This window comes from Carica papaya, chromosome 3 (genome assembly GCF_054855325.1).
Source record: "Carica papaya isolate Zhongbai chromosome 3, ASM5485532v1, whole genome shotgun sequence".
Classification (NCBI taxonomy): domain Eukaryota; kingdom Viridiplantae; phylum Streptophyta; class Magnoliopsida; order Brassicales; family Caricaceae; genus Carica; species Carica papaya.
The window spans coordinates 26,922,724-26,940,572 of record NC_142311.1 but is presented as its reverse complement, the minus strand read 5'-3'; the positions used below and the strand labels follow the sequence as shown (position 1 = coordinate 26,940,572).

Sequence of the window (17,849 nt, the reverse complement as noted above, 5' to 3'; positions counted from 1 at the left end):
GAAGAAAAAAGCTGGACGTTTCGCGAGGTGATGTTTCCTCTTCGGTGGTGTTATGTTCATATTACAGAAGATATACGAGGAGCTTTCTGGGCATCAACTGTCTTGCTCAAATGCACGCTTTGCCGTTGGCAAATTCTGGACGATGGTGTCTATTTTAATCAAACCAAACATTATCTCTACCTCCATTAATTTCTTTTTTCTTTCAAATTCTTTTGTTTCATATGTATATGTATATACATGTTTCTTCTTCTCTTTCTAGATTTCTAGTTCTTTTTGATTCTTTTCTAGGTGGTGTTAATGGAATTTGAAATATGTATATCAAGTGAGATTGCAGGAATGAGTTCTGTAATTCCTACTGTTCCAATTCTGATATACATGTTGAATTTTGGTAAATGAAACACTATTTTTCACTTATATATTATATTGAGAATTAAAAAATATATATATAAAGAAAACTGTTGAAGATGAGAGAGAAGGAAGAAAGAGGAGGCAAGTGAATATATAAATGTATAATTAATGATAGGAAAATAACAATTCAAGAGTAGTAGCATCAAATTCCAAAAATAAATGAAAGAGAAAAAGGCCGACAAGCGGAAGTCAATACCCGAACCAACCACCCTTTAATTGCTCCACGATGATCATCACCAAGACGCCATACATATTATACATATGCACCATCATCATATATATATATATATATCATCATCATCATCATCACCACCATCATATAGGTCTTGATCACCATCGAAAACAACTCTGGGTCACATCTGGTGCGCTCTTGACTCCCTCTACATCCCCACCACCATTAATTAATCATACTCCCCTAAATCGCCTAATTAACATCTTACCCCACTACCATTACTTTTACACAACACAAAACCAAACCTCTCTTATTTACCCTTCCCTACTTTCCCACAACTCACTACTCACATATACATATACACATATTCATATATATGTATATATGTATATATATATAGATGTGTAGGACCATGCCCATTTGACTTTACCTTTAAATGCTCATGACCCTCACGTTCAAAACCCTAAACTTTCCCATTGTTAATTAAAACAAAGTAGCAAAAAAGCAAATGTTAGGAGAAACCTGCAGAGGGGTAATTTAATTGAAGGGGAGAATTAATACTAATTATCTGGCGCAGAAGCAGGAGCAGACTCACTGACAGAGCCTGCAGCAGCAGCGGTATTGTTAGGGCAACAGCTAATAAGAGCAGAAGTTATTTGGTGCAATGTGTTGCAGAGATGGTTATTTATGGCTGTAACGCTTGAGAGGTTGAGCTTGCTTGTTGGGACTGTACTAGCGAGAGCTTGCAGACCGACAGTGAGTAAACAGCCAGCCGAGTTTTGTTGCTGATCCGGTGACGAGCTGGAGTCACCTACGGTGGCCGGAGAATTGATTGTCTCGACGGGGATTATTGAAAAACCTAGAGGTAGGAGGGGAATGCAAGATGGGTCTTCCCCGCTCATTGCCAGTTGAATCGAATCCACATCTACGTTGGAGAAGACAACCAGGCTGCCGGACTGGTCGGTGCAGCTTTCTTGCAGCATCAGCTCTACGTGCTGTGATGAATTGCTTGCTACCTGCGCCATTAGTAGTTGTATATTCATAAATAATACACATGTATATGCCAAATATATACAGAGATTACAAGGATTAAGATGTATGTGTTCTTACATTAATGCGAAGAAGAGAAATGCAGTTTCCCTGATGAGAACCATTGGCAATGTGAGCCACCTCGTGTAAAGCACTTCCATTAGAAAGAACCTCCAACTGCAGAACACAAGAATCAATATTTGCATATGTAGTATAATTAAACTATATATATATATATATATTTATATAAAGTAGAACCTGAGATCTGCGTTGTTCGTCCCTGAGGAGATCGAAGACATGGTAGTGAGGGTAAGGGAGCCAAGTAGTAGAGACAGCACATAGAATTACTCCATTGGGTTGGCCGGGTTCTGTGATTTTTCTTGTTGTGATTCTAACAGTATCATCCACTGATTCTGATAGAGCTGTCCATGACTGCCCGCTGCAGCAGCTCATATTCACACTGAATGTTCTAATCATTCTCTGTGCTAGTCTCATCAAGTTCTTTCTTGCTTCTGGTGAAGGAATCACTGCAACTCCAAATATATATTACCAATTTCGTATTCCATATAATTGAAATTTGAATTAAACGACTTTAAGATCGATTAATTACCTCCAAGATCAGTGATATTTCGGGCCATGAGACTCGCAACCCTCTCGCATTGCCTCTGCAAGATGGCTAACCATCGATGAGCTCCGAACGCCATTCCGCTGTAAACCAACTGGCTAAAAATTTGATGAACAGGCTTCTCTTCTATCTCTGCATGTTCTACCCATGTAACCTGTCCATGACATGAAAATATATTACATAAATATATATGGTTCAATTCAATTTCATTTCATATAAAGCTTTCTAGTAATTGAATAAATATGCTACTGACCCTTGAGTAGCCATTGGGCATATCCTGAATTAGGCAGCCAGAGGGCCTTCTTCTATATAGAGGAAATGAATGTTGCATGTTTTCATGCAGGCTATCTATGGGGAAATCTACAATTGCCCAGCTTCCCTCCTCTACATTTTGTCGGCAATATCGAAGAAAATATGCCTCCCGGGTCGGCACCAATGGAGATACTACTTGCAATTCTGCATACATCTGTTCCAATAAAAAACACAATCATATCTTCAGTAACATAAATAAAATCTAATTGCCAGGGTGCGATTGAACCCAGTTTGATACATTCTTGTTAACTCTCATTAAAAATCGAATTCCAGTCTCAGAAATTCGAGGAAGAGTGGCAATAATTCAAGTCGAAGATATTGAATTCTAATTATACATCTAGAGCATACTATTTAAGAAGTAGGCCTATGAATTGATCATTAGTGATTGAATGAAAATTAAGACATAAACAATCTTGGATTAAGAAATTTGGCTACTCTTTTTATCTAAATATAATTAGTTTACTACATGCTTAATTACCAGGTGAAGAGAGCCACTTGCACCCGAAACTCCAGATGATAGAACTTGAACAGTTTTTGCTCTAGCAACAATGGAAGGAAACAGCTCCATCCATCTATTCTGAAATATTGACATTATGAGGACTAGAATTAATACGTATTTAGATCAAATGTGCATGTAGAACCCTTTTTCAAGAATGAAACCATAAGATATTATCTAAATTGACAATTAAGAGGAAAATAAGCTTACAGTATCCAAGAAAGCATCAACCAGAGTGATGCTATTCATTATAACAACAGCACTATCACGGGAAGCCTCGGTCCTGAACTCGCTAGAATGCTGCTTAAGATTCAACGGCCATGGAAACATCCTAGCATGCTCTTCTAGGTTAAGCAATTCTTTTCCATTCTCACCATTTCCAATCCAGAGTGGTTCGTTTGTCTGACACATCCTGAGAAGTTCATCAACGGACGACACAGCGAGCTCTATTGCAAGGGCTTTTTCCTCTTCCATTAAGACAAATCCGCCCTCAGGGAATGGAGATGTCTCCGGCAACATAGGTACTGACATCATTCCGGGACATGGTTCCATGTTAGGAGCCTCGGAGAAATGCCTAGGATATATATTCATATCCAATTCCAAAGATGGAGGCATCATCGGCGGAGCTGGTTCCATTGGCTGGATTGGCCGGCCGCTGTATCGGGAAGCAATACAGCATACTCTTTCTAACTGTAAACCACATGATCACGAGTATTAGTATGAACTGATCTAAATTCTCTCTATGATGCTTTTAATAAAATATAATTAATTCTCTCTTGAGGTTGCATAATTTGATTATTATAGCACAGCATATATAAATGATAAAGGAAACAAGCATTCTTCAATAAGCCATAGAATATTCTAACTGCAAAGAATTGTATCTATATCTATTCGTAGATAAGAACAAATAATTTTTTATATTACACCTATATATTTACAGTCTACTGAATCACCAATAACTGGAGCAATATATGTAGAAAATTAAAATTAAACTCATTAATCTAAAAGTACAATAATTACTTTACTGTAAATTAATTAGGCCAGGGCCTAGCAAGTAATAATCATAATAGAAATTTTGTACTCTCTTTATGTATATAATGTATAGATAATTAGCTGAATAATTAAATGAACTAGTTAACAAATTTAAATTGATGTAATTTTTGGTTAAAAAGTATTATTTATTTAACAAAAAAACTTGCATGTGTAATTATAATTTAACATATAGTTATTACTTAATATACATATGTAATTAGATTATAATATTTTGAAGTTAATTAGTAATTATAATAAGAAATAATATACATACCTCTTCCCTAAGTCTTGCATTTTCAAGCCGAAGTTCTTCAAACCCTCCAAGCATGGCTGGACCTCCACAGTTAGGACACACTAGATTGCGTAACTCCGCTTGTAGCCGATAATTCTCATTCTTGAGCGAATCATTCTCTGCCCTAAGTATCAAATTATCTGCTCGGTCTTGTTGTGCCTAATATATACATACATATTGTTTTGTATTATTCACCATAAACCCTAAATTATGACGAACATAAAATAAGGAAAAAAAAAAAAAACCAGATGAGAAAAAGTTGAGAGGTGGGTGAAAGGTATTAATGAATATTAATAACATTCCTTCAAGTCTGATATTATGATAAGCTTGGAAGCTCATGATGATGGCGAACAGGGTTTTGCTTTTTGTTTTTTCAAGTTGCTGAGATAGCTTGAAAGCGTTTTAATGCAAAATACAAAGAAAACAACGCGGTTTCTTGGGAATGGTGTTTGGCTGGAGTTTACGTGGAGGAAAACCAGACAGGGACATTAAGAGCATAGTAGGTTTAGGGTTTAATATGAAAGAGAGAGAGAAAAAAAAAGAGAGAAAGAGAGAGAGAAAGAGAGAAACCTTCATCTGGGTTCGTCTGTTCTGGAACCAAAACTTGACTTGGCGTGGCTTAAGGCCGAGATCTTGGCTTAGTTTCAATCTTTGCTTATCATCTGGGTGCGGGCATTCTTTAAATAAACTGCAAAACAAACGCGAGTTAATTATCACATGGACTGGATTAATTAGAAAAAGATATGGAGATCATGGTGAAGAAAATTATTTTCTTCTGTATTTTTTTATGGGATTCTAAAACAATAAGAAAATGATTGTGTTATGAATATTAAGGCGGAGAGTCCAAACTCATAAATTCTACACCAATGTCGCACACCTTCGATATGGGGATTCAAATTTTTTTTTAACCATATAACAGATTAAGGAAGAAGACGAAGAAGAGAAGAAAATGATTAATAAAGGAAAAATGAAATGGGGGAGACGTACGCTTCCATCTCTTGGATCTGGCGAGCAGTGTGCCGATGATAACGTTTCTTCTTAGGAGGCTGTTGATCAGTGCTTTCTTGCTCATTGCCTGATTTCTCTTCAACTTGTTCGCTACCCGATCCACTCTCCATTATCTCTTCTTTCCCTCTCATGTTCATCAGCATTCCATTCTCTTCTTTCTGTTGCATATACAGACATATGTACATATTGTTACAAAGTATATGTAAATCAACTTATATGTAAGAAAAAGATAACAATATAAGAAAAATGGTTTGGGTTTCCTCTGGTACTTACAGGGACAATGGAAGGGAAAGGATTAAACGGCATGAAGTTGAAATTAGTGTTTTGGATCGGTGAGGAAGAGAATAAATTCTCTGCTGACACCACATTGCCTGCTCCCATTGATGACATAACTTGACAATCTCCATACATCTTCGTCTTGCTACTCTTCCACCCAAAAAAAAGATGTTGAAATAATTAGGGTATAGATCACTCGCTTCTTCTCTTCTTCACTTCACTTGGACTTAATCTGTACTTTTTTATATATAAAAAAAAACACAGAAAAAGCCAATTAAAAACACTGGAAAAAACTATAAAAATCAAAACCAAAAGCCAAAAAGTAATAAAAAATGTTTAAAATAATAAGGACAACCTACGATCAGATTACCAGATTAGGAAGGAAATTAATCTCTCCAGAAACTTTTATGTGATTTTTTAAGAAGAAAAAAAAAACATAAAAGAACCAGGTTAAAACGCTTCTCGCATAGGAGAAGTTAGAAGATCGACAAGAAAACAAAACATCACCAGCTAAGAACATTTAATGCAGAAAGTAAACAAACAGAAAGGTGGAATTGAAGAAGGAGAAGAAGAAAGGAAACAGTGATATACTGTTACAATTTTCTTCATACTCAAACGGAAAAATTCTCCTTCTTTTCCCCAGGTCAAGAAAACCCACCAGATGAAAACTCAAGATTTGAATACATACTACTGAAATCCACCATGAATGAAGAGCTTGAGAGAGAAGCAATTAATACTACCCTCATATATATGTATACTACTCATAAAAACCACATATGGTTAAATAAGAAAGAATTATTCAATGAAAAGAAATCGAAAGAGTAAATACCGCGCCAATATAAGATTTTTTTTCTTTAGAAAATAGAGCAGAGAGAAAATCTCTTTCTTTCTCTTTATATTTTTTTTTCCTTTTGGTTTCTTCTCAACGTCACACCTCCAAACTCTCACTTTCTCTCTTTTGTTTGATTTTCTCTCTCTTTCGGGTCTGTAATAAATGGCGTTGTAATTTATTAATATTTACCGTACGGTGGGGAGGAGGTAAACGGAGACTTTAACTGCGGGTGACAGAAACCGATCACCGCCACTTACGCCGTTACTGTTTCCATACACGTGGCATTTCCTTAATGGACCATCAACCGTTTCCCAAACCGGATCTAGAAAGTCAAACTTTCTTCTCTAGGAAATCCCACGCTCCACTCAGCGCGTGATTATAGTTTCCTTCTCTTCATTGGATACGTCGGAGGAGCGCGTGGATTTCTGTTGAGGACGATAAAAGTTGACGGGTTTACTGCGAAGAGAGTCAAAATGGAGGGAAGTCAGGGAGGTAAAAATTGAGAACCGTTGATATGGTAAGGTTGGTCCCACGGGAGTGATTGTAGGAATCGGATGGGTCAATGGATCGTGATCGTCCATTTATGGAATTGTGGGTCCCGGAGTAGTTCTTGTTTTGAGGGTTGGGATGGTTTCACATTTCAATGGGCTTTGACTCTCAGACATCCAATCCAAAATGGCCTTCATTGCCCGGCGGGACCACCTTTCTTCATGCCTTAATTTATCGATTCCCAATTTTACCCCTAAAATTATATTAAAACGCTTTTTATATTAATCAACCATGTTTTAGACATCATTATCTCTAGATTAAAAACATACATTAAGAATATTTAGGTTAATTTAGATAAACTGAAAACTAAATGCTTATATATATATGTATATATTTATAGTTTCAAAGGGCTTCCCGACATTAGAAACCCTAAGAAAAAGGGGAAGGAACATAATTATCTTAACTAAGAAGAGATGGTGCTTATATATATATATATATATATTATATTAACCATCAAACTATAGATTACAAATATAATAAATTAAATTTATACCCTTTAAAATCAGAATATATTTTAAGCAAACCAACAATTTTGTGAAATTAGTTTCTAAAAATTATATATTTACTTCAACTAGATTGGTAAAAACCTTTATTAAATGTTATGCATAGAGTTTCGTATAAAATTGGAATTATAAATTTTAAATTTTATCAATTTAATATAATTTTAAATATATCATTTCAATTTTATATAAAATTTTATGTGGAGTTAGTTCTTAATACAATTGTTATCATCTATTAATTAAAGGGAAATTTTATAAATGAATTACATATAATTTTTCAATTTATTTCAAATGCAAAACTAATATGTACTTTCAATCACATACAATTATAAATTTACTTTTAAATGTAGTCATTTAAATTAAAATTTTCATTAAGGGAAACAAATATTAAACTTTAGAGAATGACTCTAAATTTTAGTCTTATAAATAAGCCATAGTGATGATGAAATTATGCATTTACACACAATTAACAAAAATTATAAATTTATTTAGAAAATATAAAAATACAAGTTATCAAATTGTTTTATGAACTTCAAAATTTAATTTAATTTAATTTCCTACTAATTTTTCTTTTAAATATAGATAGGTAGTTCATATGGATATGAATTAAAGAAAAAAGAAAAAATCAAAACGATTTGATCCAAATAATTATGACGACAGCCTTTTTTTTTTTTTTTTGAAGAAATAAATACTTGGGATATGGATCGAAAAATTTACAATTAAAGAGTGTTAATTAATGCAAACGTTATGGATATACACTTAATAATTTCATGCGTTTGTAGATTATACACACATGCATGCATGCAATTTATAACCAAAAGAATTCCCTATCAAACTTCCTGCATGCATGCATGCCTAAAATATTTACTAACAATTAACACAACCCATATATACATATACGTGCATCAACTGTGAACATAATGATTTATTTAATTACCACGATGAGTTATGAGAACTGTCTAGAACGATATACATATATATATATATATATATATATATATAAACAAGGGTCACAATATACCTAATCAACAATTTAAAGAATCTGTTCTAAAACTTATAACGATTGAAAAATCAATGTATATGCTTTACTTTTTTTCTACTAGAAAATAATATATATATATTTAAAATAAAAAAATAAAAAAAAAAAATTCTATTAAACCAAATTTTAGGGACACTCATTGTCAAAATTAATTTATTGGGGGATCAATTAATATCCTCTCTTTAGATAATTAATTTGTTACATTTCAAGATTTATAAATATATTCTCAAAACAAAAATGTTGGACATATATATACACAATAGGGATTTTGTCTTCCCAAAATCCAGAACTAAATTAAAGGCATTAGAGCTAATATCACGAGGGGAGAATATACTTTTCCTATTTTGGGTAATTAGATTCCCTTTGTCCATAGAGATTTAAAGAATCCACCCAATAATAATAATAATAATGCAATAGAGAAATCATTTTTGTATAATTATTATACCTACTTATATGATATAGTTTAAGATGGAATACATGTGTTGTTATACTTATTAATTAGAATGTGATAATTACTGTTGGTAATTATATAAGTTAAGTTAATTTTAAATTAATTAGCATAAACTAATAATAATAATAATTCTAAACTAAATTGATACACAATCAAATAAAAATAATAACCGTAAAATAAAATAAACACATGATTTAACATGAAAAATTCATCAATTTTTTTTTGTTAATTTTCTTAATGCATTAGACTCGTAAACTTCAATATATCATAAGTAAATGTTGATTTGTATGCCAAATTAATTCATTTTTTTTATTAGAAAATTGTTTGAACTTTTATTTTGTATCCCTTAATCTCAGCATCACACCAAGAGTATATTTAATTTTGGCATATAAAAATTCAGGAAATGATAATGATATAAATTTTTTAAATGGGTGAGTTTAGATATATGTAACGCCCGGGAATTGGAAGAGGAAAAAAAAAAAAAAAAAAAAAAAAAAAAAAAAAGGGACCAGGACCTGCCACGTGGCAAAATCACGTCGACCGGGGACGGGCCACGTTGGCGATCCGCGTATGCGCGATTGGACGGCCCAGATCAAGCGTGCGTACGGACGACCCAGATTAAAACAAAATGGACGGCTGAGATCAAAATGCAAAAGGGTATAAATAGAACTCCCACACCAGACCACAAAAACCCTAGCCGCCTGCCCTCGCCGGAGAAGACGAACCAGACGCCGGAGACGCCGGCCGCCGCCACCCACCGCCGCACCGGGGAGATTTTCGACCGCCGATCGAGGTAAATTTCATACCCCCGACTCGTTTTTCCACGCTGATTTCTCCTGTGGCCAAATCGGAGCCAAAATCCCGGCCAAACGGCCGAAAAACACGGCCGAAACCCATCGGCGCCGCCGCGCCCCCTCTCGGTTTTTGCCTCCGATGAGGCCCTTCCCGACCTCCGTTTGATGCAATTTTTATATCACCGTGATCACCATTCTTTTCTCTACAGGTTGATCGGAGCCGAATCACCAAAACATGAACTTCACCAGAGAGCCGCCGCACCCGAGAGCACTGCCGCCGGTAAGCTTCGGTTTTCCGTAATTTTTTTGCCCCCCGAGGGCCCTAGGGTTGTTTTATCGCAAGGATCGATGTAAGTGTGGCCGAATTCGGCCGGAAACGATCGAAAATGGCCAAACCGATGCGAATCGCCGCCGCCGGAGCACGGCAGAGCCGCTGTGCCGGAATTGCGATATTGGCCAAAAAGGGGCCCTGGGCCTAATTTGGAATTTTTTGGAACACGTGCAGGTACCAGTAGTGCGTTTCAGTTCCCCAGAAAAAATTCAGGAAAAATTAGGGACAGCCTGTAGGCGCACTGTGAAGCCGTATTCGGACCCCGAAACGAGTAAAGACCCCTCACCCTATTTCCTATCACGGTTTTAAAGTTCAATAAATGATAAAACGGTATTTCATGAATCAACGAATGTGTGAAATTGCTTAAGGTCGCTAATGGAGCCCGAGTCTAGTGTGTTTGTCGGTTAACTGTCAGTTGGCCTGTTTTACAGTTTTAAATGCAGTATGAGGTTTGATGTTTCCATTTTATAGTTTCGTGTGCATATTGTACTGTTTTATTGATTATGGATTGAATGACTGGGATATTGATGCTGTATGTTGCCTGTTTGGCATAAATTACTGTTTTGTTTGTTTGTATGTGGATTAATGATGCTGACTGAGGAAAAAGAGAATGAAAAATTATGTAAATGGGTAATTGTATAATGTGGTCAGCCTGACTAGATATCCTGGGAGATGGTGGACGGACCGGGTCCGTAGGGAACCCTACCGGGATTGTGGTCTCCCATACCGGACGGGGTATGAAGATCTTATGTGTTTTGGCGTCCATACCGGATGGGGTATGGGGACGGCCCGTTTCACCCTCATACCGGACGGGGTAATGAGGTTTATAGTTTTGGCGCCCATACCGGACGGGGTATGGGGACGGCCTTGGAATCTGATTTCAAGTGTTAAGGGTTAACGGGTAGCGGGACCCCTATGGATCCCCATGGATACTAGTGGGCTGGTAAATGAGGAAAATATGTTGTGTAACGATTGAATTACAAAAGGCTTGATAAGTATTATGTTATACAGTTCGCATATGATTTCATGATGATGATAATGTTATTGCTTTCGTACACTGTTTTATGAATTTCACCGAGGTAAGTGGATGGTGAAGGATTTATTATTGATAAAAGAATTTGTTGTAAATTATGCTCCATTGGTCTTTTTGTGTTTTCTACCCATCTTTACCTCCGTGATTGTGAGATATCGTGATGTCTTTACTGGGTTAGTGTAGCTCATTCCTTATTTAATCATTTCAGATCAAGAAGACATTGTTCCCGAGCCGGTTCCTCAGGAGGACGACGAAGGAGACGCCTAAAGACTCCATAGTCATATTCTTAGCTTTTACTTTCAAGTTTCTCCTTTAGGTAGTTTGATCTTTTATATTTTGTAAACATGTTTTTGGTTTTAGTGTAAGGGATGTTAATCGAATTTTTGACTTCGCTTCCACATTTGATATTTTTAATATACATTTCATTTTAAAATTTCTGGGGTCGTTACATATATATATATATATATTTTCTTTATGAAATTAATGTGAATTCACCAACTTTTATAACTGTTGATTTATGTTGCCCTCCAGCTAAATTTTTGAAACTTAAAAATTAAAAATATCAATACGTTTAATTTAAAAGTATATTTGTATGCACATAATATATGAATATATATATATATATAATTTAATATTGAATACAAGAAATAAATGGACATAAATTTTGGCCTTGTTGCGTTAGCAGAAACTGTGTATTACTAGCAGCAACTTAATAACGTGTTGGTTGTGACAAGTTAATTTATGGCCAAAAATAAAAATGCTTGGCATTAGTAAATACAACAGGGAGGCACTAAGATCTTCACTAATTGCTACAATAAATTTCTAACGCTACAATTCTTCCTTCTTTGCTTCTTATATGAATAAATGCTTCTTTCATTTCTGTTCATATATATATATATATATGTATATGCATCAAATCATCTAAATTGAAAGTACATATTTATTTGATATAGATAGCCATTATAATTGTGCATTCATGCCAATAGTTAAAAGGCTCTCACACGAATCGATTTGCTTATTATTATTTGTGTATTTTAGTCTGTATTAGTTGTGGGTTTTTTATATTTATTCTTAAGCAATTATAATTGCAAATATACAAACATATATATATATATATATAGCATTTGATATATACCCAAGCTTCTTTTATTTCGACCGTGTGTTTTTTTTCCAATGGATTAATCGTTTTGTCCTTTGTAAAATGATATTTTCAAAATTTACACATTTATTGCACAATTTGTATATTACATAATACTCTTGTTGTTATTATGGGTTGAAAAATACTTTTTTTTTTTTTTTTTTTTAAGGCCCCATCAAAATTTTGAAATAATTTATTTTTATTTAACTTTTGAATTTTGTTCTTAGATTTGGTTAAATATGAAAAATTAAAATGTATGGGGCTTGAGATTGAACTATATAAATTCACGCCATTATTATTATTACTATTACTACTATAACAGTAATATTAATAAGAACAAAAACTAATTCTTTCAAAAATTAAAAAATAAAAATTGATTTAGACAAAATTATAATATTACAAATACATTATATAATAAGACATGTTTCACACATAAATCATTGTAGCATATATGAGAAGTTATATGTCACATGCAGTGCATCAACACGATGTATAGTAAGCAATATGGTGCATACAACATATTAACATGATACACAAAAAGTATATGTATCACAAGCAACATATCAACAGGACATATAGAGTCTCTATATATTACACATATATGTCACGTATATCACAACGTATAATGCAAGAGCTAATTTTTCTTGATTCAATTTACATTTAATTCGTTAGAAGTTAATTTTTGATTGGCTATAACTATTAATTAATGGTTCTGAACTATAAATAATGTAATCTTTTATGTTTCTAACAATGATTTGTAATAAAACTGGAAAAAAAGTCCAATATTTCTTAAATTATAACTTGAATATTAGAGATGTACTTATACTTGTATTTGAGAGATATTTTAATATTGTATTATTAAGAATAATTAATATATTTAATTGTAACCGTTTTTATTTCTGTTTTTTCTTTTGCCCATTGCCCACGTACAAATGCCAGTACGTTTCTTCCTGCTGCTTTTGTTTTCTTCTATTACGGTATTATGCATTCTGTTTCATTTGCTGTTTTTTGTTTTCTTCTGTTATGGTACCACTGCAATGGCTATATATTGTTTCCCTGTAAGCAGCAAACATTCAATGGAATAAGGAAAATATTTTCTTATCATTTTACTTTCTCTTAGGTTCATTTTGCTCTTCTTTCTTTCTGTCAAATTTCCTATCATGGTATCAGAGCATTAAACCTTCAACCAACATCATTTTTGCTCAGTAGTTGAGCTACAAAACACTTGATCTCCAATGGCTAGAGATCATTCTGATGACCTCCAAAATCCTTTCTTCTTTCATAGTGCTGACCACCCCGGTTTAGTTTTGGTGTCCAATCTTCTCAATTGGAACAACTACAACACATGGGAGAGAGCAATCAGTATAGCACTAACAGCTAAAAATAAGTTGGGATTCATAGACGGAACCCATGATCAACCGAGCAGCACCGACCCCCATGCCGTAACTTGGTCACGTTGTAACAGTATGGTGGTTTCTTGGTTGCTGAATGTTATCACCAAGGAGATAGTTGACATCTTATTATATCATGAAAGTGCACAATCCATCTGGACCGATTTACAGCTCCGTTATCAGCAGAGCAATGCACCACGTATTTATCAATTGAAACAGAGCATGAACAATCTTACTCAAGGATCACTCAGCATCAACACATACTACACACGAATGAAAACAATCTGGGATGAACTCAAAACCTTTCAACCAGCTCCAAGCTGTCACTGCGGAAACATGAAGGCGTGGAACGATTATCAGGAACAAGAGTTTATAATGACTTTCTTAATGGGATTAAATCCCTCCTATGCTGCTGTTAGAGCCCAAATTTTGATGATGGAATGCTCCCCATCCATTTTGAAAGTCTTCTCGCTGGTGGTGCAAGAGGAACGACACTGTGCAATCGGGTTCGACTCACACGCAGAAACAGGTCACGGTTCCGGACCCTCTGTTGCCCTAACTCAAGGAAGAAGGAGACCCACCTGTTCACACTGTGGGCTTGTGGGCCACACTATGGACAGATGTTACCGCCTACATGGATACCCACCGGGCCTCAAGCCCAAGCCCAAAACACGTTTTAATGATGGAACTGTGCAAGCCCAAAAACAAACCCACAATGCTCCAGCTATTTTTGATGAGGGGTCTGTCCAAACGCAGGCCCAAGCCCGTAATCCACCAGCTATCTCTCGGCCCACTCATGGAACCAATTTTTTCAACCCGTCTGGCCCTCAATCCAAGCCCAGGTTCTTCTCCACCAACCATACCTTGGCCCATGAAGTATCATCCTCCTCGGGCATGCACCCGACCACAAGACAAGTGCAAAATTTTCCCAACTCTGTTGACAACTGCTTACCGGCATCTCATTTCGCTGCTTCTGTCGATAACTTAAACACATCACAAATTCAGAACATTATTGCTCACCTAAGTGCACGCCTCCACTAACCCAACACCGCCATCATGCCTGACAATCTATTTCTCTCCACAAATCATGCCACCCTTGACCCTCACGCGGCAGGTATATCCTACACACCCTTTTGTCTTTCCAACTTCACACACACACTTACCTCTGAATACTGGATCATTGACTCTGGAGCCACACATCATATTTGTTGTACACCCACATTTTTCACACACCTTAAAACTGTGCATCCCATTATAGTCACTTTACCAAATGGTAGTTCAGTGATAGTCAATCAAGTTGGAAGTACACCACTCACCGACACCCTAACTCTACATGATGTTCTCTTTATCCCTCACTTTTTTTTTAACCTTGTCAGTGTCAGCATGTTGACCACTACCCACAACTGCACAATTGATTTTTCTCTTCATTCTTGTTTCATCCAGGACCGCACTCGGGGCTTGTTGATTGGGAAGGGTAGATGCATTGGCAACCTCTACTACTTAACTACCAGATGTTTTCCTTTTTCTGCTGTTCATTATGTTTCCACTCACTTTAAAAGTAGCCTATGGCACTTTAGATTGGGTTATCCTTCCAAAGCAAAACTTTAGTATATTAATGAATCCTTACAAACTTCGAATATTTCTCATTGAAAGGTTTGTCATTTAGCTAAACAACATAAATTATCTTTCGTTTCTAACAATAGATTATCTGATAATCCATTTGATCTAATCCACATTGACATTTGGGGACCCTTCTCTCCACCCACTATCGAATGGTACAAATATTTTCTCACAATAGTTGATGATTGCACTAGGACTACTTGGGTGTATCTCCTTCATCAAAAGTCCGACGTTCTTACTATTCTCCCTGAATTTTATACTCTTATACTTATACAATATAATATTTCCATTAAATCTGTGCGATCTGACAATGCCCACGAGTTGAATTTTCATTCTTTTTTCAAATCAAAGGGTATTGTTTCTTACCATTCTTATGTTGAGACTCTCTAACGAAACTCTGTCGTTGAACGTAAACATCAACACATTTTAAATGTAGCATGTGCTTTGCTGTTTCAATCCCATATTCCCCTTGTGTATTGGGGCGATTGCATCTTGACAGCTGTTTACCTAATTAACCGTACACCGTCCCCCTTATTATCAAATAAAACTCCATTCGAACTATTAACTAAAAAAAAACCTTCCTATGATCACTTGCGTACCTTTGGTTGTCTATGTTACTGCTCAACTCTTGATAGTCATCGCCACAAATTTTTACCTCGTTTTAGGGCTTGTGTCTTCCTTGGTTATCCTTCGGGTTACAAAGGATATAAACTTCTTGATATCGAGAACAACCAAATTTTTATCTCACGTAACGTTATTTTTCATGAATATATCTTCTCGTTTCTTTCCTCTCAATTACTTGATCCCATTCACAATGATTTCTTTCACGATCGTGTTTTACCGGTTCCTCTCCATACATCTACACAGTCCTCAGATTGTCTTGATACACCTTCTTGCTCACAATGTGAGTCCTCCCAAACACGCTCATCTCGCCCATTACGTATAACACGACCACCCTCTTATTTGTATGAGTATCACTGCTACCATACAGATACCCGTGCACTCTATCCTATTTCTTCGTTCCTTACTCATACCAAACTTACCTCCCAATATCACAACTTTATTTGCGCCATTTCCTCCCACACTGAGCCTACCAACTTTCATGAAGCTAACCAGTCCGATGTTTGGATGAATGCTATTAATGTGGAGCTACATGCCTTAGAAGACAATAACACTTGGTCCATTGTTTCCCTCCCTCCTTGGAAGAAACCCATTGATTGCAAATGGGTTTACAAAATTAAATATCAAGCTGATGGGTCCATAGAAAGATACAAAGCCCGTCTGGTTGCTAAGAGCTACACACAACAATTTGACATCGATTTTCTTAACACCTTTTCTCCTGTTACCAAATTGGTTACTGTCAAGATTTTGCTTTCACTTGCTGCTATCCATGGTTGGCGCCTGACTCAATTGGACGTCACCAACGCCTTTCTACATGGTGACTTCACAAAGAAGTTTATATGACTATTCCTCCAGGCTATTCTCCTCTAGAGGGGGAGAATTTTCCACATCAACCTGTTTGCCGCCTCCACAAGTCAATCTATGGGTTGAAACAGGCTTCCCGACAGTGGTTTCATAAGTTTTCACGAATATTGCTTCAAAAAAGCTTCTATCAGTCACAATGTGACCATTCCCTATTTGTCAGAAAACAAGGTAAAACCTTCCTAGCATTGTTGGTGTATGTCGATGACATTGTTATTGCTAGTAATGACGATCAGACTGTCGAAGAACTCAAATGTACACTCAGACAAAAATTCAAAATGAAAGATTTGGGAACTCTTTGATATTTTCTTGGACTTGAAATTGCAAGAAATGACATAGGAATCACCTTGTGCTAAAGAAAATATGCATTGGATCTCTTAACTGAGACTGGATATCTTGGTTGTAAACCCTCATCTATTCCTATGGATCCTAATATCAAGATGTATAAAGATGATGGCAAGCTCCTGAGTGATATCACCAGCTATCGGCGACTAATTGGAATAACTGTTGTACTTAACCATCTCTCATCCTGACATATGCTACTCTGTCAATAGATTGAGTCAGTTTCTGGCTGCTCGTAGAACCAATCACCTTCAAGCCGCCTTACGGATTCTCCAGTACATCAAGAGGACCCCTGGACAAGGTCTTTTCTTTCCTTCATCATCTGCCATTCATATTAAGGCATTTTCTGATGCTGATTGGGGCACATGTCCGGATACTAGAAGATCCCTCACTGGTTTTTGTGTTTTCTTTAGGTCTTCATTAGTATCATGGAAATCAAAGAAACAACAAGTCGTTTCTCGGTCATCTGCTGAAGCCGAATATTGCTCCATGGCCAACACTACTTGCGAAATCGTTTGGATTCTGAAACTGCTACATGACTTAAAGGTTCAATACCAAGGCCCTGCATTACTTTATTGTGATAATTAAGCCGCTCTACATATTGCTTCAAATCCAATGTATCATGAAAGAACAAAACACATTGAACTTGATTGTCGTTTTGTTCGTGAGAAGATTCAAGATGGTACCGTGAAGACGA

General features: G+C 35.9%; 1 protein-coding gene across 7 annotated transcripts; it reads right to left on the bottom strand.

Moving 5' to 3' along the window:
• Positions 1 to 472: 472 nt before the first annotated feature.
• HB-7 (homeobox-7) lies at positions 473 to 6,616 on the bottom strand. Of its 7 annotated transcripts, none has more exons than XM_022037926.2 (12): positions 6,480 to 6,616; positions 5,648 to 5,882; positions 5,354 to 5,532; positions 4,937 to 5,054; positions 4,349 to 4,525; positions 3,253 to 3,732; positions 3,025 to 3,123; positions 2,488 to 2,700; positions 2,220 to 2,388; positions 1,868 to 2,136; positions 1,691 to 1,786; positions 473 to 1,596 (listed from the first exon to the last, which is right to left on the bottom strand). In XM_022037926.2, the coding sequence occupies exons 2-12, from the start codon at positions 5,783 to 5,785 to the stop codon at positions 1,141 to 1,143; spliced, it is 2,394 nt and encodes a 797-aa protein (XP_021893618.1). In that variant the 5' UTR covers positions 5,786 to 5,882; positions 6,480 to 6,616; the 3' UTR covers positions 473 to 1,140. The 7 variants fall into 7 exon arrangements, with proteins under 7 accessions (XP_021893618.1, XP_088072503.1, XP_021893619.1 ...); XM_088216377.1 differs by having other exon boundaries at positions 5,648 to 5,887; positions 6,480 to 6,606; XM_022037927.2 differs by lacking the exon at positions 6,480 to 6,616 and adding an exon at positions 6,339 to 6,451 and having other exon boundaries at positions 5,648 to 5,887.
• Between the last annotated feature and the right edge of the window lie 11,233 nt (positions 6,617 to 17,849).